Below are 23491 nucleotides of genomic sequence, written 5' to 3'. Positions count from 1 at the left end.
TAGGAAGAGTGGTCATACAGAATTTCCTGATTTTTATGGAGCGGTTGAGGTTTCTCAAATCTAGAATGGGGCGAAGACCTCCGTCTGTCTTTGGTACCGTGAAATACCTTGAGAGGAAGCTGTTTCTTACGTCTGGATAGACTTTTGTAATTGCACCCTTTTTCAGGAGGGTAGCAATTTCCTTCGCAAGGGGTTGAGATGGTCTGGTAGTTCTAATGGTACCGACAGGGGGAAGTGTTACGAATTCTATTTTGTATCCTTCCCGGATGATCTTGAGGACCCAGGCATCTGATGTTATGTTTTCCCATTCGGTGGCAAAAGGTCGAAGTCGGTGGTTGAAGTTGTATGAGGAGCTGGTTAGGGCGGAAGGATATCCCGAGTCAAAGCCTCCGCTTTGAGGCAGCGTCTGGTTTCCCGCGAAATTGTTTGAAATGAGGGTACTGCTGCTTCCTTTGGCGATGCTGTTGGGTTGTGCGTTGGAATCGGTCAGAGTATTGTTTATTTTGTGGAAAAGATTTGTTCCAGTATCTTGTTCTGAAAGTTTGGGGTTGGTACTGTGTCATGCCCATTTTCTTCGCAGTTTGTCTGGCCTTTTGTATCGAGTCCATTGTCTCGTCGGTGTTAGCATTAAATAACCCTTCTCCGTCAAATGGTAGGTCTTCAATACAAGACCTAGCCTCAGGTGTTATTGAAGCTGACCGTAACCATGCGTGTCGGCGTAAGGCGATCGCTGCGACCATAGATTTTGCGTTGCAGTCAACCTGGTGCCTGGTGGTATTTATTTGTAGTTTTGCTAAGCGAGTAGCCTCGTCCTGGAAAACGTGAGCGAACTCCCTCTTTTCTTCTGGGAGGTAGTCGCATAGGGAGGCGATCTTCTCTCAAAGGAAGAGTTGATAACGGGCCATGGTAGCCTGGTAGTTGGCCACCTTGAAGCCCAATGCCACTGAAGAGTAAATCCTTCTACCCATTAAGTCGAGACGTCTTCCTTCTTTATCTGAAGGGGAAGCATGGGCCCTCTGTAACTTTCCCTGTGACGACTCTACAATAATGGAGTTGGGTTTAGGATGTGTAAAAAGGAAACCTACATCCTTGTCTTGTACTCGATAAAGAGATTCCAATTTTCTTGATGTGGGGGCCATGGTAGCTGGAGATTTCCACGAGAGTTTGGCCGTTTGTAGTAGTGTCGGTAGAAAGGGGATCGATACCGGCACTGCTGCTTCGGTGTAGAAGGCGTCAAAAATTGGGTCTTCAATTCTTTCTACAGGTTGATGGGTCTGGATGCCCAAGGATTGAGCCATCCTTAAAATTTGGTCGTTGAAGTGGAAGGTGTCCTGCGATGGAGAAGAGCCTTCTGGCGTTTCGACTGCCTCGACGGGAGATGGGATCGATGGCAGTGGTGACGACATCGATGTGGCATCGGAAAGGTAATCATCGTCCGAACCTGAATCCGATTGATTGTCGTTTGTGTGCTGTGGTGGTGGTGGAGGGAGTGGACGGTCATCGAAAGATGGTGCCACTGATGCTATGGCTGTTGGTTTGGCTGTGAGGGAAATGCCCCGACGTGGGACCGGTGGTGGTTGGTCCCGTGGTCTCGAGGTGGTGTCTATGGCGTGTCGGTGTGGAGTGGAGGAGCCCGATCGGACTGCTCTGGATTCGTAAAGATCATGGTCTGAGTCTCGAAAGGCTTGTTGGTTCGATGGGATGGACCACGCCGAGGGTCGCATCCAACTTCTGTCTCTTAAAGGGGATCTGTTCCCAGAATCATAAGCACTATGTCGAGGTGTATTAGATGCTATGGATAGGTTAGAGTCATAGGCCCGTTGTCTGGGAGATAGCTGCTGTGGCAAATCTATGACAATAATCAGGCCCGGTGGGGATGAGTCTTGAATCTCGCCCTCCGAGAGTGATGCGGTGTTGTGCCGGCTTCCTCTCGATGTATGAGGCTGATCCTCCCGCCTCGATGAGTGGTGGCTATAGGTCGGCGTAGGTTCTCTCTGTGATCGAGAGACGCTGCCTTCCCAAATAGTCTGTGTTTCTCCATGGTCGACCCTCGACATCGAGCGTATCGATGTCGACGGGGATAGGCGTGGGCGTGGCGGCGAGGTGAAAGGCGCTGGGGATGTAAGAGCGACCCCAGATTTTTTCACTTTTTTTCCTTCCTGCTTGGAAGTATCTGCCTTCCTCTTCTTTGCCCTCACTTTATCAAGGGATTGATGTTTGGTCTTTTGCTTCTTGGGCAGTTTTTCTGTGCCCGTTGAAAGAGGGGCAGGCGCCTCTTGCCCTCGTGAGGGTGTGCCCGCTGGGCGTTCTGTCGACATGGTTCTCGGTTGGTCGACTGCGAGTAGTGCGTTCTTCCAAAGGACAGCCTTTAGGTGGTCGGAACTATTTTTTCGAGTTTGTTTGGAGAAACTCATGCAGTGGGCACAGGAATCAACTACATGCACCTCTCCTAGGCATAGGAGGCAGAGGGAATGACCGTCTGCCGGTGGAAGTTTGCTGCTGCACTTTACGCACTTCCCGAATGGAGCTCTAAGTGCCATGCACTACTAGAAAGTAAAGGTAGATTTCAAAGGAAGAGAAGAGTATATAACAATTTTTTTTAATTTTTTTTTTAGGAAAGAAGGAATGGGAGCAAGTTGAAGAAGGAAGAATAGAAGACTAGAAGACGACTACAACAAACGTTCTCGAAGAGGTTGAATAGGTAAGTATAGGAGCGAAGTCCCGAGCATGTTGCCAGCAAGGCGGTAGAAAAGAAACTGAGGAGGTAGGCGGGAACCCGCGGTGCATGCGCACTCGGTGGTGGGGGAGGGGTTCCTGCCAAAATCAACGTTCTCAGCTTTAGAAGTTCCGACGGTTGGCTCAGCGCAGGCGCAGAGCCCATATGTGTGTGATGCACAGAGACCACGAAAGAGAAAAATCATTTTCTAAATTGATTTCAGTCCAGATCATTTATGAACAAGTAGAAAAGCATTGCTTCTAATACAGATCCCTGTGGGACCCCACTGTTTACAGCCCTCCCTTGCAAGTAATTACCATTTATTCCTACTTCCTGCTTTTGGTTTTTTAAACAGTTACTGATTCGTAAGAGAACTTCTCTTATTTCATGACTGCTAAGTTTGCTCAGGAACATCTGAGTAAACAACATCTACTGGATCATCTCTGTCCAGTTATTGATTGGCACTCTCAAAAAGCTCTGAAAGATTAGTGAGACAGGACTTACCTTTGTGGAAGCCATACAGATTTTCCCCCCCAGCGGGATTTGCTTATGGGTTTTATCTTTAATCATGTTTTCCACCAATTTAAATTGAACACATGTCAAGCTAACTGATTTGTAATTTCCCAGATTCCCTTAGATCCTTTTTTAAAAACTGACGTTACATTGGCCATTCTCCAGTCCTCTGGAATAGAGGCTGATCTCGGGGACATATTTAAAACCACCAGGTTTTATCCTGGTGGTGCTTTTTATACTGTATTTTGTATTTGTGTTTTTAACCTGTTGGTTGTTTTATTTATGGTTTTAACTTTTGTGAACCGCCCAGAGAGCTTAGGCTATTGGGCGGTATAAAAATGTAATAAAATAAATAAATAAATAAATTTTAAGACGTTTTGTTAGAAGATAGGTAACGTCACAGTTGAGTTCTCTAAGATGGATATCATCTGCTCCTGGTGATTTGTTAGCTTTCGATTTGCCAATAAAGTTGAGAACATCGACCACTATCTGCCTCAGTTCCTCAGACTCCCTCCCTAAAAATATTAGTTCAGGCATAGGTATCTGCTCCCACATCTTATGCTGTGAAGACAGATGAAAAGAATACATTCACCTTCTCTGCCATCTCTCCTTCTTTAGTACTTGACTTGATATGATCCTTGACTTGATATTAATCATTGACTTGATATTGACCAATAGGGATGACTTAGTGGATAAAGTGGCAGTTATGGGAACTCTGGGGGAAAGTGACCACATCATACTTGAATTCTTGATTATGAAGGAGACAAAAGTTGAGTGTAGCCATACACGTACTCTGGATTTTAGGAAAGCTGATTTTAATAAACTCAGAACTATGATAAGTAAGGTCACATGGCAAATGAGCCTAATGAGCCTAATGAGAAAAGGAGTGCAGGATGGGTGGGAGTATTTAAAAAAGGAAATTCTAAAGGCACAGTTACAAACAATTCCAACAAGGAGAAAAGATAGAAGACAACAGAGGAAACCAATGTGGCTCCACAAAAAGCTTAGAGATGACCTGAAAACAAAAAGGGATACATATAGGAAGTGGAAGGAAGGCCAGGCTACAAAAGAAGAGTACAGACAAGTGGCGCAGAAGTGCCGAAAAGGCGTCAGGAAGGCTAAAGCTCAGAATGAGCTGAGATTAGCGAGGGATGCTAAAAGCAATAAAAAGGCTTTCTTCAGATATGTGAGTAGTAAAAGACAGAGGAAAGAAATGGTAGTTCAACTGCTTAATGAAGATGGCAAATTGATAACAGATGACAAAGAAAAGGCTAAAGTGCTCAATTCCTACTTTGCCTCAGTCTTCTCCCAAAAGCGGGTCTATGACTCCCCTGGAAAAAGTGAAGCAGAAGTTGAGGGGGCAGGATTACAGTTTGAGATTGATAAACAAATGGTCAAAGAACACCTAATTTCCTTGAATGAGTTCAAATCTCCAGGGCCCGATGAACTGCATCCTAGAGTAATGAAGGAGCTAGCGGAAGAACTCTCAGAACCTTTGTCTATTATCTTTGCAAAATCATGAAAGACGGGTGAGGTGCCGGACGACTGGAGGAGGGCTAACGTTGTCCCTATCTTCAAAAAGGGCAAAAAGGAGGAACCTGGGAACTACAGACCAGTCAGTCTGACACCCATCCCTGGGAAAATTCTGGAGCAGATTATAAAGAAGTCAATCTGTAAACACCTTGACATCAATGCGGTGATCACTAGAAGCCAACATGGATTTGTCAAGAACAAGTCCTGTCAGACAAATTTGATCTCATTTTTTGATAAGGTAACCTCCCTTGTGGACCGTGGGAACGCTGTGGACGTCATATATCTTGACTTCAGCAAAGCTTTTGACAAAGTACCACATGACATTCTGATTAACAAACTAGCTAAAAGTGGGCTAGATGGAGCAACTATTAGGTGGATTCACAGTTGGCTACAGAATCAGACTCAAAGAGTACTTATCAATGGAACCTTCTCAAACTGGGGAGAGGCAACGAGTGGGGTACCGCAGGGCTCAGTCCTGGGCCCAGTGCTCTTCAACATTTTTATTAATGATTTGGACGAGGAGTCATTTGTATATATGGGGAACCTGGTGAAATTTCCCCTTCATTACAACAGTTAAAGCAGCAGGTGCCCTGCCCTCTTTTAAATCTGGTCACTCTAGTATAGCTCCTGCAGCTTTAACTGTTGTGATGAAGAGGGAATTTCACCAGGTTCTCCATATATACAAATGACACCTGCTGAAATTCCCTTTTCTATGCAACTGTTAAAGATACAGGAGCCCTGTCCTCCTTTTCATATGGTCACCCTATCCAATGGTTCAACTGCCTCCCTAGCTAGTTTCCTGCTTCTGATATATTTTTAAAATACTTTATTGTTTGGGCTTGATGTTATTAGTGATGTGCTCCTTGAAATACTTTTTTTGGCATCTCTTATTGTCTGTTTGTATTTCCTTTGTGCAAGTTTGTTCTTCTTTTTGTTCTTCTCCTTTGGGAAAGACTTCCATTTCCTGAAGGAAGCCTTTTTTCCCCCCTAGAAGAGCTTCCTTGACAGGCTGGTGACCACTTAGACTTGGTGGTACCCTTACTTAGGCCATTAAGTCTAAGTTGTCACCAGCAATACACATTCTAGCTGATCTCCTATTATTGCTGTCTTGAGTAACCGCCAAGTGTTTGGAGAGATTTAACCCCTTTAAAATTTACTTTTACATTTTAGAGAAGTTTCCTTGTTTGAAGTCAAATGTGACTGTGTTGGACTTTTTTGGCAATTTTTTATTTAATAAAAATTAAATCAGATAGCACTGTGGTCACTGTTTCCAACTAGTTTAATAACACTCGCATCTCTCAGTAGGTCCTAGGTGACACCACAGAGGATTAAGTCCAAGGTTGCCTTGCCTCTGGTCAAATGTTTTAGGGTACATCTGTTTAGGCCACTGAGAAATTTAACTTCTTTGTCATGAGTGGAACATGCATTTATCCTGTCAATATGGGGGTAACCCATTATTACAATACTTCCTCATTTCAAAAGTAAATCCCTGTCCTTTCAATGTGACTTAGGCCACAGCTAGACCTAAGGTTTATCCTGGGATCATCCAGGGTTCGCCCCTGCCTGAGCACTGGATCCCCTGTGTGTCACCTAGATGGACAGGTTTGACCCCTGGACGATCCAGGGATAAACCTTAGGTCTAGCTATGGCCTTACTCTCCACAGTTACTGTAGTTTAGGATTACAGCATTACAGTTTACTCTGTACAGCACCATGTACATTGATGGTGCTATATAAATAAATAATAATAATAATAATAATACAGCAAAATCCTAATGCATGTTTATCAGAAGAGTCCCATTGGCTTGTTCCAAGGTAGCTGTGAACATGAATGCCTCAGTGTAAGTACCCACTTCAAGAAGACCAAAGCATGAATAGTCAAGCAAATAGTCAAACAAAGCAGTCTACCTCAAAACTTTAAGACAATTGTTCTTTTTCTTGTTCTCTCTATCCAGGAGAGAAACGATAGAACTGCAAGTGGTACAATTGACTGGGCTACCATTAGTCATGGTACGTAGCAGATTCAATACTTTTGTCCTGTTGTCATCTTTTGTCAAAATAAGTTCAAGTATGTATTATGTGCACTGGACATGTTCTGCTTTAATTCATATATATGCTCCCCCTACCTTTCTCTGATCTCTTTTGACATTCTTTCTACAAGCGTTTGTTTTAATTAAAAACCACTTGCTTGTTTCTTTATTACATTTCATGACACTGTTTAATAACTATTATATTTATTTGATTACACAGGCCTTTTCTGCTCCCTCACCATGCCCACAATTGAGCCTAGAAAGACCCAAACTCCTGATGAAGGCTGCACGGATGCCCTTACTTTGGGACTCACATACTCCCTCATAGATGGGACTGATAGAAGGCGGTAGCGTGCATAAACACACCTCGATTCCCCAACCCTAATGAATATGGGGTTGATCATGACCACTGTGTCTCTACACCAATTTGGATGGTAGGACCAAACACTAGAATCAGATTATGTTGCATAATAATAAAATTATTTCCTTATTATGAAATGTTTCTTCTTAATTTAAAATTTTATATCTACTGCACATATTCATAATCTCTATCTTGGCTCTGTTTTTAAAATGTTATTGTATTTTAAAACCTTTGCACCACTGCTGGTTTTTACCTTGGTTTTATACTGTAGTTTTAAACATTTTAAAAGTTTTATATTATGTTTCATTGTGCTATATTTTATGGTTTTAATTGTTGTGAACTGTCCAGAGAGCTTAGGTTATTGGACAGTATAGGAATGTAATAAATAAATAAGAATACCGTAGAGTCAGCGAACTATTTTCTATGATATAATTCTAGATGTATTCAGGCTTCCATCCTTCCTTATTATTATTATTATTATTATTATTATTATTATTATTATTATTATTAAAATATGCACTGGGGTATCATAGTTTTCAACACTCTTTGCTGTTAGGGTTGAGATTCTTCCATTATTCCCTCTAAAGAAATCATATTTAAGCTAAAATTGCCTTTGAGAATTGATTTAGATTGAGTTTGAGAATCTAAACATCTGATCACCACATTTGCTGGATAAATTCCTCTCTCTGTAGTTCTCTATCAGCTGTTTAAGGTTGGAGAAGCAGCACAGCCCAATTTAATATGATCTACCCCATTTCTTCGATTCTAAGATGCACTTTACCCCCATATAAACATCTCTAAAAATGGGGTGCGTCTTAGAATCGCGGGCGTGTCTTAGGGTTTTTTTTTTCCTGTTGGTGGTACTGAAATTAGTGTGCGTCTTACAATCGATGGCGTCTTACAATCGAAGAAATACGGTAACCTTTTAAGAATCCCTCTTTTCTGACTCACCCATCCCCTGCCCCATTTCTTATAAAATGAGAAAAAGAAACGTACGTTGTGAATTTGACAAGGAGAAAAATGTAGGACAATGGGAGAGAAGAAGAACAGAGAAGAGGGCAGTGTGGTCAAGATGAGAGAGCCAGCAAAGTACAAAATGTATTTCAGGTGTTTCCGCCCCCCCCCTCCCTCTTCTCAGCAAGAGACAGCATGTCTGAATAGCTCCTTGCAGCCAGAGGCCTGCCAACTACAGCATTATAGTTATGTAGCCTCGAGAAAGGTCAAGCATAATAAGCATCCGAACCAGCGACATTCTCCGCAAGACTTTGAGATGCTGTATACTCAACAGCACATCATCACCGAAAGTGCTAGCAGCAAATAAATACAGACTCACCAAGTGAACTTTGCCATGTAAGCAGGTCTCTTCTCCATACACACTACCAGTAGCGTGTATTAAATTTTTCAGTACTTTTGGGAAGGAGATCTTTCAGGTGCGGGGGGGGGGGGGGGGAGGAAATGTAGGGCTCAGCACTTCATGCATTTTTAATAGCCATAAAATGTGTTTGGGAGAGAATGACCACAGCTGACAGGCGAACCCACAGGAATAACACATCTGCTGTAAACCCCCTATGGAAGAACTCTAACTAACTAACTCTCTCTCTCTCTCTCTCTCTCTCTCATATATGTCCAACTACTGGCTTTTGGTGATTTTGACATGTTTAGTTGGAAGAGAGTTCAGCCTCCATTAATTTGAAAATCATTATATTGGCCTCCATGGCAAATATCAGCCAGCCCTAACCTGGCTATCAAATGGAATCAGAAAACCCAAGCTGGCCAGACGGTCAGAACTGAAAAATGGGAAAGTGGAGACTGTCTTTATTCAATCCTCTATGATTTCTTGCTTTATATCAGTATGTGTCTGTAGTTCCCAATATGGTCTTGGGGAGCCTCTAGCTATTGGGCTAACCTACCCCACAGGAATTGTTCTGAGGAAATGAGATCATAATTGAACAGCAACTCCAAAGTGATGTGAAACTAAAGACAAGTGAGAAAGCAGACAAGTGGGATTGCCAAAACACAGTCTTCCAATATGGGATAATCCTGCTGCAAAAGATTATCTGGGTTCTTTGGGGATTCTGAAGGGGAGGAAGCTCTGATCACGAAGGACTCTTGGGCAAGAACAATGTGGGAAGGAATCTGAAGGGAGTCTTTAACAACGGTTTCACTAGCAGTTCTATATGAAGTGAACTTGAACTATTCATGAGGATGCCAAGAAAATTAAGTTCTCAAATCTATAGGGTTCACTTTGGGGCGGATGTCACGGCAGGACTTTTTGGATATACATGTCTCAGGACTTGTTCACACATTCAAAACTGGCTCCTTGCAATGTGTGGTCACAGATGTGCTTGTGATCACATGGAGAACATAATGAATAAGTGCCAATCACAATGATTTCTAGGATTTCAGGTTTGCTGTTGAGGGAAGCTCCGGAAACACATCTGGGAACACCGAATATTAGCCTGAGGAAAAGGCACTGAATTCCTTCAAGAGTGCTCTTAGAGTGGAGAAACCAGATTGGAGCCCCAAAAAGAACCTGAGTCAATGTTTTGGCTTTAAAGACCCAGGTGGCCGCTGGCAGAAATTTCCCGCCTTACGTGAAGAAAAACCGGGTTAGTGCACCCACATTTTGTTCGGCTTTGGCCTTTATTTATTTATTAAATGTATATACCGCCCCATAGCTGAAGCTCTCTTGGCATATTTTTCATGGACTCTCCAGCTAAGAGCTTCATGGAACCATATTGCCCAGGTATTTGTATGAATCAACTTGGTCAATTTGGTTTTTCCCAAATGAGAAATTAGAAAACTGTGCAGAAAATAAAAGAATGAAATTTAACAGAGACAATGTTCAATGTTCTTCATTTATACTGGCTTGACATATGTGAAAAGGATCCTGAAGTTGTAGTTGATCACAAATGGAATATGAGTCAGCAGTGTGATGTGTCTGCAAAAAAGGCAAGTGCAATTTTAAGTTGAATGCACAGAAGTATAGTTTCAATATCATGGGAAATAATAGTTCCCTCTGCACTGGTCAGGCCTCACGTCAAATATCGTGTCCAATTCTGGACACCACATTTTAAGGAAGGTTTGGATAAATTGTTGTTGTTGTTGTTGTTATTATTATTATTATTATTATATTTATTATTATATTTATTTGTATCCCGCCTTTTGCCCAATGCTGGGCCTCAAGGCAGCCTTACAAAGTTTAAAACATACATGGGGGGGAAACAAAACCATAAACATTTAAAAAACACAACCAAATTATAAGACATTATCATAGATGGAGGGCCAGATTACTCTCCAAAGGCCTGCTGGAACAAAAAAGTTTTTGCCTGCTTCTGAAAGCCCATCAAGGAGGGAGCCAGCTTAGCTTCCCCGGGAAGAGAGTTCCAAAGCACTGGAGCAGCCACCGAGAAGGCCCTCTCCCTTGCTCCCACCAAACGTGCCTGTGAAGAAGGTGGGACTAAAAGAAGGGCCTCTCCAGAAGATCTCAAAGCATGGGCAGGGTCATAAGGGAGAATACGGTCTTCAAATAACCTGGACCCAAGCTATATAGGGTTCAGAGAAGGACAACTAACTAACTAACTAACTAGTTCAGAGAAGGACAACTAACTAACTAACTAGTTCAGAGAAGGACAACAAAGATGATCAGGTGACTCAAAACTAAGTCCTATGAGGAAAGATTGAAGGAACTGGGTATGTTTAGCCTTGAGAAGAGAAGACTGAGGGGGATATGATTTATTTTATTTTATTTTATTTATTACATTTTTATACCGCCCAATAGCCGAAGCTCTCTGGGCAGTTCACAAAAATATGATAGCACTCTTCAAGTACCTAAAGGGTAGACACACAGAAGAGGGGCTGCAACAGGCTTAGTTACAGGAAGGCCAATTTTGGTTGAACATCGGGAAACAATTGCTGATTGTCAGGGCCATCAGGCAATGGAATCAACTGCCTACGGAGGTGGTAGGCTCTCTGTCGCTGGAGGTATTCAAGCAGAGACTGGAGAGCCATCTGTCAGGGATGCTGTAAACTGGATTCCTGCATTGAGCAGGGTGTTGGACTCAATGGCCTAAATGTCCCCTTCCAACGCTATGATTCTAGTAATGGGGTACTCTGCACATGGTCAGACATCATTATTTCACATTGAAATGAAAATAGTTTTTTTTATTATAAGCTCATGTAGACCCTGGCACAAATCAAACCTTTATCTTTGTCTGTCTGGCTGAAATAATTAGTTGTTTCAGTTTTAGAGAAAGAAGTAGCTTGGTTTTTGAGAAGTTGAATGGCTGGTGTTTGAGATGTTGAACTGCATGCAACTAACAGCAAGTGTTCACTGACATTTGAAAAGCTTTGATGTTTTTGGCAGTAGGTGCATACGTCCTCTAAAAATGCATGAATTTAAAAACCTATTTCACATGGTATGTGCTTGGTTCAGCTTTGCCTACAAGTCATGCTCATGCCTTTCACATAAAGCCTGTTGATGTTGTTCAGTGGGAAGACATTCAAGAGGCAGCTGGACAACCATCTGTCAGGGATGCTTTACAGTGGATTCCGGCATTGAGCAGGGGGTTGGTCTCGATGGCCTTGTAGGCCCCTTCCAACTCTGCTATTCTATGATTCTATGCTCTGCACATGTGTAAAAGCATTCTTTCCTCTGCACATGTGTAAAGGCATTCTTTCCTCTGTAAGTGCTACACAAATAATCTGTGGGGAAGAAGGGGGTTTAAAACTACAGCACTCCTATCTCAAGAAGTCACAAGCAACCACTGTTTTTAAACAACAATGCAGCCAGAGATGCACATAAAAGGGCATTTCCAAAGTGCACTGACTCTTTTGGGTACAGCCAGAAGACTAAATATACTTCTCTTCATCAAGGCCAGGACAGACTCTCTGAAACTCTTTAAAACTCTTTTCTGTATTGCTTATGCAATCCATATATTGAGCAAACTGCTGCTCCTGATTTACCTTTGCAGTGTGGATATCCATGCTGCTCCAGTAACATGCTACAATATGTGTGGGGCAGGATGGCGTGGCCAGCCGCCATACCAGCACCACGAGCACCAATGAAGCAATGATGGAATGGGAAGTTACCTTGTCATCTACCTACCCCATGTGCTTATTTACACACATTACTAAAGCAGTGTGGAACCGGACCATACAGCAGTAGCTCCCCCACTGCAAATTTAACATTTCTATGCTATTTCTTGAACAGGCTAACTTTCTATGCCTCTGAGTATTTGTTTCCACCTACTTAACACGTGACATTTACTGTCCTGCTTTTCTCTCCTCCTGTTCTTTATCCCATTTCACATCTGATCGGTCTTGATCTGACCACGTCCTATTTCTCCTCTCCTCTTTTTCTGTGGCTTCTTAATTGTTGCTCAGTGTTTTAACAAATTTGTAATTGTCCGCAACTCGTTTTGCTGGAACATCTCCGTGTGTTGGCTCTCACTCAGACTTGGCTCTCCCAAGTCGACTCTGTTACTCCTGTTGCCTGACAACTCTGGCTCTCTGTCATTTTCCCACGCTCTCCACCATGATAATCATGGTAAGTGTCTTGCAAGAAGGGTATAGTTTTCCTCTTCACAAGACACACTTATTTTTATATGGTTTCCTCCAATACTTTTCTTTCTAAATGGTTATTACCTATTGTCGGTATTACTTATAGCCTTTTCCTGTAGTCTTGATCCCCATCTCCCCCCATCTCTATTTCACTTCTTGAACCCCTGAAATAATCTAGTTTCTATTCACACTAGTCTACTAAATCTTTACTTACAAAACAGTTAAATGATCATATGGCAGTTAAAGTTCAAGATCCTTTCCCTATCCTTATGTTTCTTGCTCTCTCCTTTGTCTGCAACACTGTGGGCCACTTTCATCTGCTGGAATTCTTGCCTGGCTTTTCTGTTATCCTTCCTTCTTGGGGCCAAACTACACATGATGCAGAAACTTTCTGTTTCCTTTTTAAAGCTTAAAAGCAACCCGGAGGCGGGGGGGGGGAGGCGGGTAAGCGAGAGTTGGCCCAAGCAATAGTACTGGAAGGAGGGGGTGTTTAGCCTTTGTCCTGGTTTGATTTTCCTATTTGAAATTATTCCCCAAAATGGATATTAGCCAACGGGGTGTGTGTGTGTGAAACATGGACTGTGTCTGCTTTTTCCCCTGGCTAACCATTAGTAGCTTGGAGGAGGGGGGAGTTCAATCAGGAAAATAGCACAGAACAAGTGTTACGTACTCCTTTTTCTAGCACTACTGCCCCAAGCAACCCCCCCTGCACTGCTTTTGAGTGTTAAAAGGTACACTGAGAGATTCACAGAGCAAATCCTACTGCATCTAATACACTTTACTCCCAAGTAAGTGTGCACAGTATTGCAGCCTCAGTGGCAGACTGTCGCCCTCATCATGTGGTTCTTCTCTCTCTCTCTCTCTCTCTCTCTCTCTCTCTCTCTCTCTCTCTCTCTCTCTCTCTCTCTCCAATCTCTGCCTTTGTATGTCTGTTCAAGGTTCCCCATAGGATTCTCTCCCACTTTCTGTTGGTCTGTACTCCAGATTCTTTCATTAAGGCATCTTCTGTTTACATTTTTTCTCTCTGTGATCTTGATGCTTCATTTGATCTGAACAGTCTCTGATGGTCACCAGCTCTATCTTTCTGTTCTCTCTCCTCTGTTTCTTGTGTCTCTGACTGCTTTTCTCTCCTGGATATTCCAGCATCACCTCAAGATCCATATAGCTAAAGCCGAGCATTGGGTTCTCTCCCAGACTTTCTTTCATTCTCTCTCTCTCTCTCTCTCCCACACACACACACACACACACACACACACACACAGAGTCAATGATTTTGTGATTCATTCTTCTCCTTCTGCTCAGGTCATGTTTTCTTCCTGCCTTTCTTCTCTTTTTGAACTAGTTCAGTCAATGGGTTCTGAATCTTCTTAATTTCTCTGAGGGCTGTGCTACACATTACAACTGCTGTGGGTTGTAATGTGGGTTGTAATGTGTTACACTGAAAACTCCATCACACCGGGGGTTAACACGCTTCTTCACTGATGTTTTCGTTCCTCAGTTACTTCCTCTTTCAAAAGAGGAAGGACAAAATAAGCAGGAGGCCCATTGAGTCCGCTGCTCTAATGGTGCTGCTTCTCCTGCACACAGCAGGAGAGAGCAGCGATTCCGAGTTTAAAAAAAAATCAGACTCAATGAGGGTTTTTTTGTTTCACAAGGCAGGCCGGAAGGGGCACAGGAGGAAGATGACGTCACGTGAGGGACCTGAGCAAACTCTGTGAGTGCCCAGTAACACGCATGCAATAAAATGCTCATCGGATGGAGCCCTAATGTGCAAAACTTGTGTACATGTATCTTCCATGCCCATGTACACACTTCTGGAAAAGCCAAGTTGTCTAAGGTTTCCCAGGCCAGTGTGTTTAAAGATGCACATATGCACATATTTTGACTTCCAAAATTGAGGCAGAAAATGTTAGTGTACTAACATTGGGTTGTATCCAATGGTGTCATTCTATTAACAGAAGCAGTTCTGTCAGCAGAAACCGGAAGGGTGTGTGATTATATTCCCCACAACCCCGCAGCTACAAGAGCACCCTGGAACACTGATAAACACTCTGTAACAGATTTTCAAGTAGCACAGAGGAGGACAGAGGGAGAAAGCCCCATCACACTCGTGGTTGTTCGTTAGCACAATGTTGGATTCAATTCTGTGTTTCTCGTAACAATTGCATGGGCAGTGCTGTCCCCAACAAATCAGGGAACAGAACCATTTTGTGGTTGGAGGTAATTTGGACTCCCACCAGGCCCTCCATGGGCCAGATGTTATTAGTGACATGTCCATGCCTACTGACATCATCCCCCACCCACCATTTTATCTTTCTCCATCCTGGAGATGTATGGAGTTCTGCGCCTCTCTCAGTAGGCACCGTCCCATGGGCAAGTCTGGCACTGGGAGGATAACAGTGTGGATTCCTCTGGGGAAGCTTGGAGGTCAAGCCCTGCCCCTGGAGTTGCCCAAAGAGGCTCTGCAGGACAGATGCAGAACTCCTGTGAGCCAGATTAAGCCTGAGGACTGGGGGTTCTGCAACTCCTCCTTAAACCAAGCCCATATAATATCTTGTACTGACTATTACAATAAGTGCATTTCACTATAATCCTGTTCTATTTTACCAATGAACAAACTACAAAGGCACTTACAATTCTTTTTTTCCTAAAGCAACCCATAATTAATTGCATCTGTCATGAGAACTAAGCAGCCTTCATTACATTCCAAACTCCAGCTTCAGAGATCTTTGGCTCCTGCAGGCCTTCAAATGTTATTTCGAAGCAACTGATTGACAAATAAGCCAAATTACTGGGCATTATCAATATGCTTTCGGCTTGGGTCACCTCATTTAACAGCAGCCTGTAATTTATCTCATTCTTTCAAGCATGCCTGATAGTCCCATCCTAACAAGACTTCAATTCTTGTCTGTCTTGGGCACTAAAACAAGGGTGACACACACTGAAAGCCAGGAAGTCTTGCGATCTTAGAAATGCCCAGTTCCATTCCTAACAAAGGGACCAGTGTACTGAGAAGAGGAAATGGGAACTAGACTTTTTCAAAAGCTCAGATTGAAGAGTGAAGATTTCAGAGGTTTTGTCAGCCTCAAAGCTAACAAAAATGACAGTGCCTTTGCAGGGCCAACCACCTATGTCTTGCAAACAACCAAGTTTGGAGTTTGTCTGTGTGTGCACACACATATGCACGTGTGGGATGGAAGGTGGGGGGGGGGAGAGTTGGCATTCAGTATCAACAAGAAGGAAAATACAAAATTCTCCTGGAAAAAAACCAGGAGAATCCAGGAGAATCTAAGAGAATCCAGGGTTCAATTGAGTGACCATGGAGACTGTGGTCCAGTCCACATGCACTGCTACCTCATAGAGAAAATCCCACACAATTGGGGTATACATGTATAGGAATGGGACCAATGGAGTGATGGAGAGGAATGACTGAGGCCACAGCTAGACCTAAGGTTTATCCTGGGATCATCCAGGGTTCGCCCCTGCCTGAGCGCTGGATGCCCTGTGTGTCACCTAGGTGAACAGGTTTGACCCCTGGACGATCCAGGGATAAAACTTAGGTCTAGCTATGGCCTGGGTGAAAAACACCAACACAATTGGCAATCTTCAGGTGATTTCTTGGAAATGAGCCAAAATTTTGCCTGGGTTTCACTATCATAATACTGCCATGGCTACTCAATCTAAGGAAAACCCACTGATTGTATTATTGTAGATTTACATTAAGCAGTGTCTCTTGTTCCATTTCATGTGTATTATTATGGAATAGTCATGTACGCATTCACAATAAGTCAAAGCATTTCAGAAAACAAAAGATGAAATTTCCTTCACTGTGCTGTACGTTTTCAAATAAATTATCGTTTCCTTCTGCTCTTGTCAGCAAGCATCCTCAGATTTTTTTGTACATTAGTTTATGATCCTGGAGCCAGGGTTGTCTAGCTTTACCTTTTCATATTATTTTCTTTTCCCTCCAGTTATATCTTTTTCAGGATACATAAATGACAGGATGAGGTTGAGTGAGCCCCAGCATGGTTAGGGCTATTTAATGGTAGCATCATTCAAACATCACAAGCTGAATATGAGCCAACAGTGCGATATGGCTGCAAGAAAGGCAATGCTATTTTGGGCTGCATTAATATCTTCCAAATCACGTGAGGTACTGGTTCCTCTCTATTCGGCCCTGGTTAGGCCTCATCTTGAGTATTGCGTCCAGTTTTGGGCTCCACAATTCAAGAAGGACGCAGACAAGCTGGAGTGTGTTCAGAGGAGGGCAACCAGGATGATTAGGGGTCTGTAAACAAAGCCCTATGAAGAGAGACTGAAAGAACTGGGCATGTTTAGCCTGGAGAAGAGAAGATTGAGGGGAGACATGATAGCATTCTTCATACTTAAAAGGTTGTCACATAAAGGAGGGCCAGGATCTCTTCTCGATCCTCCCAGAGTGCAGGACATGGAATAACGGGCTCAAGTTAAAGGAAGCTGGATTCCAGGTGGACATCAGGAAAAACTTCTTGACTGTTAGAGCAGTACGACAATGGAATCAGCTACCTAGGGAGGTTGTGGGCTCTCCCACACTAGAGGCCTTCAAGAGGCAGCTGGACAACCATCTGTCAGGGATGCTTTAGGGTAGATTTCTGCATTGAGCAGGGGGTTGGACTCGATGGCCTTGTAGGCCCCTTCCAACTCTGCTATTCTATGATTCTATGATTATATTTAGGTTATTCATGACAGAGCTCTGCACTGTATCTTCAAGGTGCTTCTGATAGTTGCTACTTTATGAACTAAATATGTATGACATCCCTTGTTAAGATCTTACAACTACTAAATACAAATTAGCCATAGCCATTTTCTACGATGGCCTACTGACGTGTAGTAAAAAGTAAATCCATACCTTTTTTTTGTTCATGGGACAAATATAAAAATTTTCAATGACAGTAGCAATCCCAGGTTGTAGATTCAACTTGGTATATAATGTCCCAAAATCTGAAGACCTGCAGAAAAAAGAAACAGAACTTTGGGTGTATTCTGATTATCAACTTGTATTTTCCAGTTAAAAAGATAGAGGACCTGGTATACAGTTCAAATTCCAAAATTTAAATAAATAAGATTTCTAAGGTAACATAACCACCAATCTTAAAGGCCAGGCTTAAGTAGAAAAGTTTAATGGGAACTTAAGATAAATTCATAACATTCTGAGAAATTCACATTTGCAAAATGAAAAAAAAAGAGAGAATCATTTAAGCTTCTGAGGAAAAGCCATCAGAAGAAAAAATAAACATTACTCAACAAGAAAAAATAATTAATTAATGTGTTGGGGACAATGGGTTTAGTGTGCTTACTGTTTTTAGTAACAACATCTCAGAGGAAAAAGCCCAGAAGAGCACTGAAGACAGTAAGCACACTAAGGGCGCAATCCTCCCAGTATCCAATGCAAGGCGGCTTGAGCATGAAGATGTAGGGCGGCTGGAATCTTCGCATCTGCTTTCCAGCCACCCTATATTTCTGCTAGATGGGCAGCAGCGCTTCAGAGTGGGAGGGAAGGAGGCTGGAGAGGACATAGGAAACGTCATATGCCTGATGCTCCAGCCCCCTCCCCACCCCTGGGAACGCCCCCCCTTTCCCCTGCCTCCTGCTCCATTTACCAAGCGTGGAGAGGTAGCTGGTGTGGTTCTCTCCATGCCAGCTACGAGGCGGGAGGAGGGGAGCATAGTTTCCTGGCTATGAAGTTGAAGCCAGGAAAATGAACAATCAGTTACCTAGGGAGGTTGTGGGCTCTCCCACACTAGAGGCCTTCAAGAGGCAGCTGGACAACCATCTGTCAGGGATGCTTTAGGGTGGATTCCTGCATTGAGCAGGGGGTTGGACTCGATGGCCTTGTAGGCCCCTTCCAACTCTGCTATTCTATGATTCTATGCCCCCCCCCCCATGCTGTCTAGGGTCCATAGGGTTGCTCTCTAAACATATGATTGCATTTCTCTTCCCAATTTTTTTTTTTAAGAATCTGACAGATGCATTTTTTAAAAAAGCCATCTAAATAGTATTTTACTAATAAGTGACATGGATCACAGGTAATAACGGACCATGGCTTAATTAACCATGGTTTATTGAATCATGTGTTGTCATTATGTGCAAACCCAGAACTAAGGGTTAACTATGGGTTAACCACAAACAACCCATGAAGAGAAGCCATAGTTTGTTGCCGAGTTGTGAAATGTGGGTTGTTTAAACCATAGCTTGTCGTTGCGTGCAAACCCAGAATTGTGGATTGTTCATGGATTGTTTCACCAGGCTGTAGAGGCAGTGGGAAAGGCATTGGGATACAGGGAGGGAGCAGGGGGAAAGGAAGAAAACAAACAACTCAGGGGTTGAGAAAACAAACCATGGTTTGTTCAATCATCTGCCGACAAACCCTGGTTAGGGCAACAAAGCATGGTTTAAATAAACCATGGGTTAACATTACGTGAGAACCATTACGTACCAATCAGTGTAGTTTTTTATCTTTAAAAGAAAGCATATACATGCTTTATCAGGGAGGAAATTCTGTGGAATGTGGCTGGGTCCTGCTCTTCAAGCCTGATCCCACTGTTTGTTGCTTCCAGAGGCAGCGCTTTAGGGATGCACAAGGGCTGCTTCAGATCCTCATTCTGCCTATACCTCTCTTTGTGCCCTGAGACTATTAAAAGAACTGCTAATCAGGCCTAAACATAGGAATCTATCACCACTTGTGGAAGAATATTTATACCCCAGGGAAAATTACATGCTGGATTTGGTGGAACCCCATTCACACCTCCCTCATGTTGGAGAGGAGCCCATATTTTGTACCTGATCATCCAATCTTGAGTTTTTAATGATACTATTATTAAGCTTTCGTTAGGTAGAACATTTCAAAAAAGCAAAACAACTGATAAATCCAGCTTGTCTATTCCTCATACTCAGGACCTTATTTCTTGGGATGTCCCAATATCTAAACTTGAAACAAAAAGATTCTCCTTTCTCTGCGAACATGGATTTCTTGGATTGTTTGAACCCTCTGGCAATGGATTAACTGAGCCAGTGGAGACAGACCTTTTAACTCTTTTAGTGCTCAACAAATTGGAAATTTTACAACCTAACTTGATTAAACTAATGTTCTACAAACATTATCAACTTTAGAAAATCATATGCTAACAGTTCTGTCATTTTCTCATGTCGTCATCTATAAACTATAGAACAGATAAAGCCAATATCTGATTTCTTTGGAAGATTCTAACTATAAAATTAGAAATGAGTCTTGCTTTATCTCTGAGCAAATGTGCCAGACCTCTGCTAATCAGTTGGAAATTAGGAAATTAGAACCTTATGAATTAGAAGAAAGTGGAGGTAAAAGAGATGCCATTGCTAGTACTGCTGAAATCCATCAACAAAAACCTAATTAAGGATTAAATAATAGAGCTATGCTAAGGGATGAGAAGGGAAATGGTGAACCTCCCGCTCAATTCAACCTCTGGTCCGTAGTGTAAATGGATACTGTTGATTTTATGTTTCTGATGGTTTTTTAAATTTTGTATACTTTTTAATGTTTACCATTTTTAACTGTTGTAAACCGCCCAGAGAGCTTCAGCTATGGGGCGTAAATAAATAAATAAATAAATAAAGGGAAATGAGTTGGAGTTGGAAGTTGTGAGTGAACAATGACATTTAAAGGCACAGGAGAAGGATGGACTTTGTTGCTTATCTTGAAATTTGGCTGGGTGGAGAAATAAATTAGAAGATAATATATTTTTATGTAATATAAGTACATTTCATATTTTGTTATTTCAAGAAACATGGTTATGTGATGGTATGATCTTATTCAATCCCAGCAAATCATTCTCACAAAGGTGGGAGAAGAAGTCGGTGATTGGCAATATTAGGCCACAGCTAGACCTAAGGTTTATCCTGGGATCCTCCAGGGTTCGCCCCTGCCTGAGCGCTGGATGCCCTGTGTGTCACCTAGATGAACAGGTTTGACCCCTGGACGATCCAGGGAGAAACCTTAGGTCTAGCTATGGCCTTAGTCTCTATCTCTCTGCATGCTTCAGTTGCCATGTAGAAAAAAAATGAGAAATCGTAACAAAGTTCACAGTATCTGCCACAAAACAACTTGAACTAGGGTGCACTTAACAAGACACCACTGTGAGTGAATTTCCCTGAGGGGCTTCTTGTTGCAGTGGTACCCACTATTTTGAATATTTAGGACACGGTGGAGGTTACATGCAGACTCTGCAAGAGTGGTTTGTTGGGATGGTTGCCAACCACCTGAACAACCTACCCTTCTCAGGTTTGCATGTAACAGGAAGCGGTGGTGGTGGTGGTGGGTTGGATTGTCAATTTGGCGCCTGTGGGTACCGCAACCCACCGTGGCTAATAAATGGCCTTGGTGATCATGCAAACCACGTCCTTATCTACAGGCGAATTGTCCAATTTTGTATTACTGAAGATTGCAAGATTAAGTTTAGTTGCCATGGTAATAAAAGCAAGGCCAGAATTATTAATCATTATATCTTTGGTTCTCTACCTTCCCACATTTCTCCATAGACCCATGGAACTGTGCAAAATTATCTTTTACAGCTAACACTATGGCAGGAACTGATCATCAATCACTTAGGTTTTCACTTCACTGGGTTAATTCTATCACAAGTAGTCTCCGTCTACAGTTAGATTCTGAACAAGTGTTATTGATTATGGACATCTGAATTAAATGGAACTCTTTACTACAATTAGTTTTGGAATATAAACTATACTTAGAGAAGTTCTTGAAACTAAGGAATGAGATTAAAGGAGTGATATTAATTTCATCATACAATTATATATGCAGTTGATAGATCTTTTTAAATTTCATTTTTTTTAAAATGGAAAAAAGAAAGAAGAAGCAGTATTCTTTTTTTAAAAAAAAAAACCTATCCGAATAAACGGGGAAGTGCATGGCTTGATAAGGATTGTAAGAAGTTGAAAAGTCAGATGGGGGGAAAGCTTAGATCTTATAAAAACAGTGGCTCTTCTTCAATTCCCCTTTTCTATTATTATGGAATAGTAGAGTTGGAAGGGGCCTATAAGGCCATCGAGCCCAATCCCCCGTAGATCTTATAAAAGATAATTCTGGGAGAAAACAAGAAAATATGATAAATAGAATGAGCTGTGTTTGGCTCTTTTACAAAAAATAGTAATAATCCAGGAAGGTTCTGAAACACTAGTCTTCAGGCAGAGATATCAGTCCTTGTTCTTAATAAATATATTGCTAAGACTAACTGGGAAAGCCAGTTTAGGAATGTATTGTTAACTTTGTTAACTAAATTAATTGTTCTGCTTCCATCTATCATATCAAAGTGGGGAATTTGGTTCAACCAATTTTAGTTTAGAATTGCACTGGGATAGGGTTTTCCATAATTACTCTATGGAGCCCCATCATGAGCACTGGCTAACTTTGAAAGTGTCCAGAACAATTTTTTAAGTAGACTCCTCTCAGTTCCAATTTCTACTAAATTGGAGACATTTTTTGCTGAATTAGGTGTAAAGTCAATACAAGCTGAGGCCTGTAAATTAGCCTTACCTATTGGGCTGAAGATCATATTTAAGCAGGCATCAGAATTTATGCTGGCTGCACTTGAGAAGATGGGTCCAATTTCTTGAGGCAAAAGATCCTCTTGATTATTGTGAATGTAGGGTTTTCTACATCCTTTTTTATTACCCCCACGTATTGTTACAGCAAAGCCTACAATGGATCAAGGATACTGAGATGCAGTCTCAAATGGCTGAGATTGCAAGTTGTGCATCTAAGAAGTTGTATTTTTATCTAACTCCTTCCTTTCTAATTTCTCCAAAGTATTTGGATAATTTATCTAACGCTAAAAAGAAATTAGTTTTTTCTTGGGCACTGCTAAATGTCCTTTCCTCGGCAAATTGGGAAGGCATCTTTGGGGAATCCCTAAGAAGGGTAGAGTTTGCTTTTGTAATCATCTATGTACTAAGGTTATTATTCATTTTGTCCTTGAATGTGATACCTATCATGATATCATTATATTAGTATACCTCCGTTTGTTAGGATTGATGAAGGAAAGGCCTTCCTTTGTAAGATTCTGTTTCTACAGAGTGATGTTAATAAATAAGTAACATTTAGAACAGCCAAATTCCTTATGCTATGCCTGCAGCTCTATGCAAGGGCTAAAGGGATAAAACATTAGGATTTTCCTTCTTTTTGGAGTGCCATTGCCTATATAACTTTCATTCGTGTTAATGTTTGGTGTGACTGCTATATTACAATAAACCTGACTTGACAAATGCTCTACTGAAGGTACTCTTGAGGGGAACTTTAGGAGCATGCCGCACTGTCAAAAGTGCTCCTCTTGAAGACTGGGCAGAGACATAAGGGGTGAGGCAATCCTTACAGTAACCTGGCCCTGTTCTAGGAACTTGTATGTTAACAACAGAAGCTTAAACTTGGCATGGTAGCTTATTGGCAGCCAGTGCAGTTCTTTTCAACAAAAGTATAATATGCTGTGAAAAAGAGGCACCTGCCAGTAGGCTTGCAGCTGCAGTCTACACCAGCTACAGCTTGCAGACCAGGCTTGAGGGTAGCCCCACATAGAGCACATTACAATAATCCAATTTGGATTGGATCTTAGGTAGCTAAATGCCTTAGTGTCTCCATCAAGATATGAATCTGCATTACAATGGAGCCTCTGCATCTTGAGAAAGACAGGCATACCATCAACATACACATTGACCTAGTTTTTACATCACACATGAGCTATTTAAGCCAGGT

At 42.1% G+C, this 23491-nt stretch overlaps 1 protein-coding gene across 2 annotated transcripts in view; it reads right to left on the bottom strand.

Annotated features, from left to right (window-relative positions):
• SORCS2 (sortilin related VPS10 domain containing receptor 2) overlaps positions 1–23491 on the bottom strand; it is a 167734-nt gene that overhangs the window by 100233 nt on the left and 44010 nt on the right. For both annotated transcript variants that reach the window (XM_063130150.1, XM_063130152.1), the window contains exon 3: positions 17603–17702. In XM_063130150.1, coding sequence (XP_062986220.1) covers positions 17603–17702 — 100 coding nt within the window. The remainder of the gene's footprint in view (positions 1–17602; positions 17703–23491) is intronic.

The sequence above is a fragment of the Elgaria multicarinata genome, chromosome 7, assembly GCF_023053635.1.
Source record: "Elgaria multicarinata webbii isolate HBS135686 ecotype San Diego chromosome 7, rElgMul1.1.pri, whole genome shotgun sequence".
In the NCBI taxonomy this organism is placed as follows: domain Eukaryota; kingdom Metazoa; phylum Chordata; class Lepidosauria; order Squamata; family Anguidae; genus Elgaria; species Elgaria multicarinata.
Note: the sequence above shows the minus strand (reverse complement) of the source record. Positions and strands in the feature narration are given on the sequence as shown.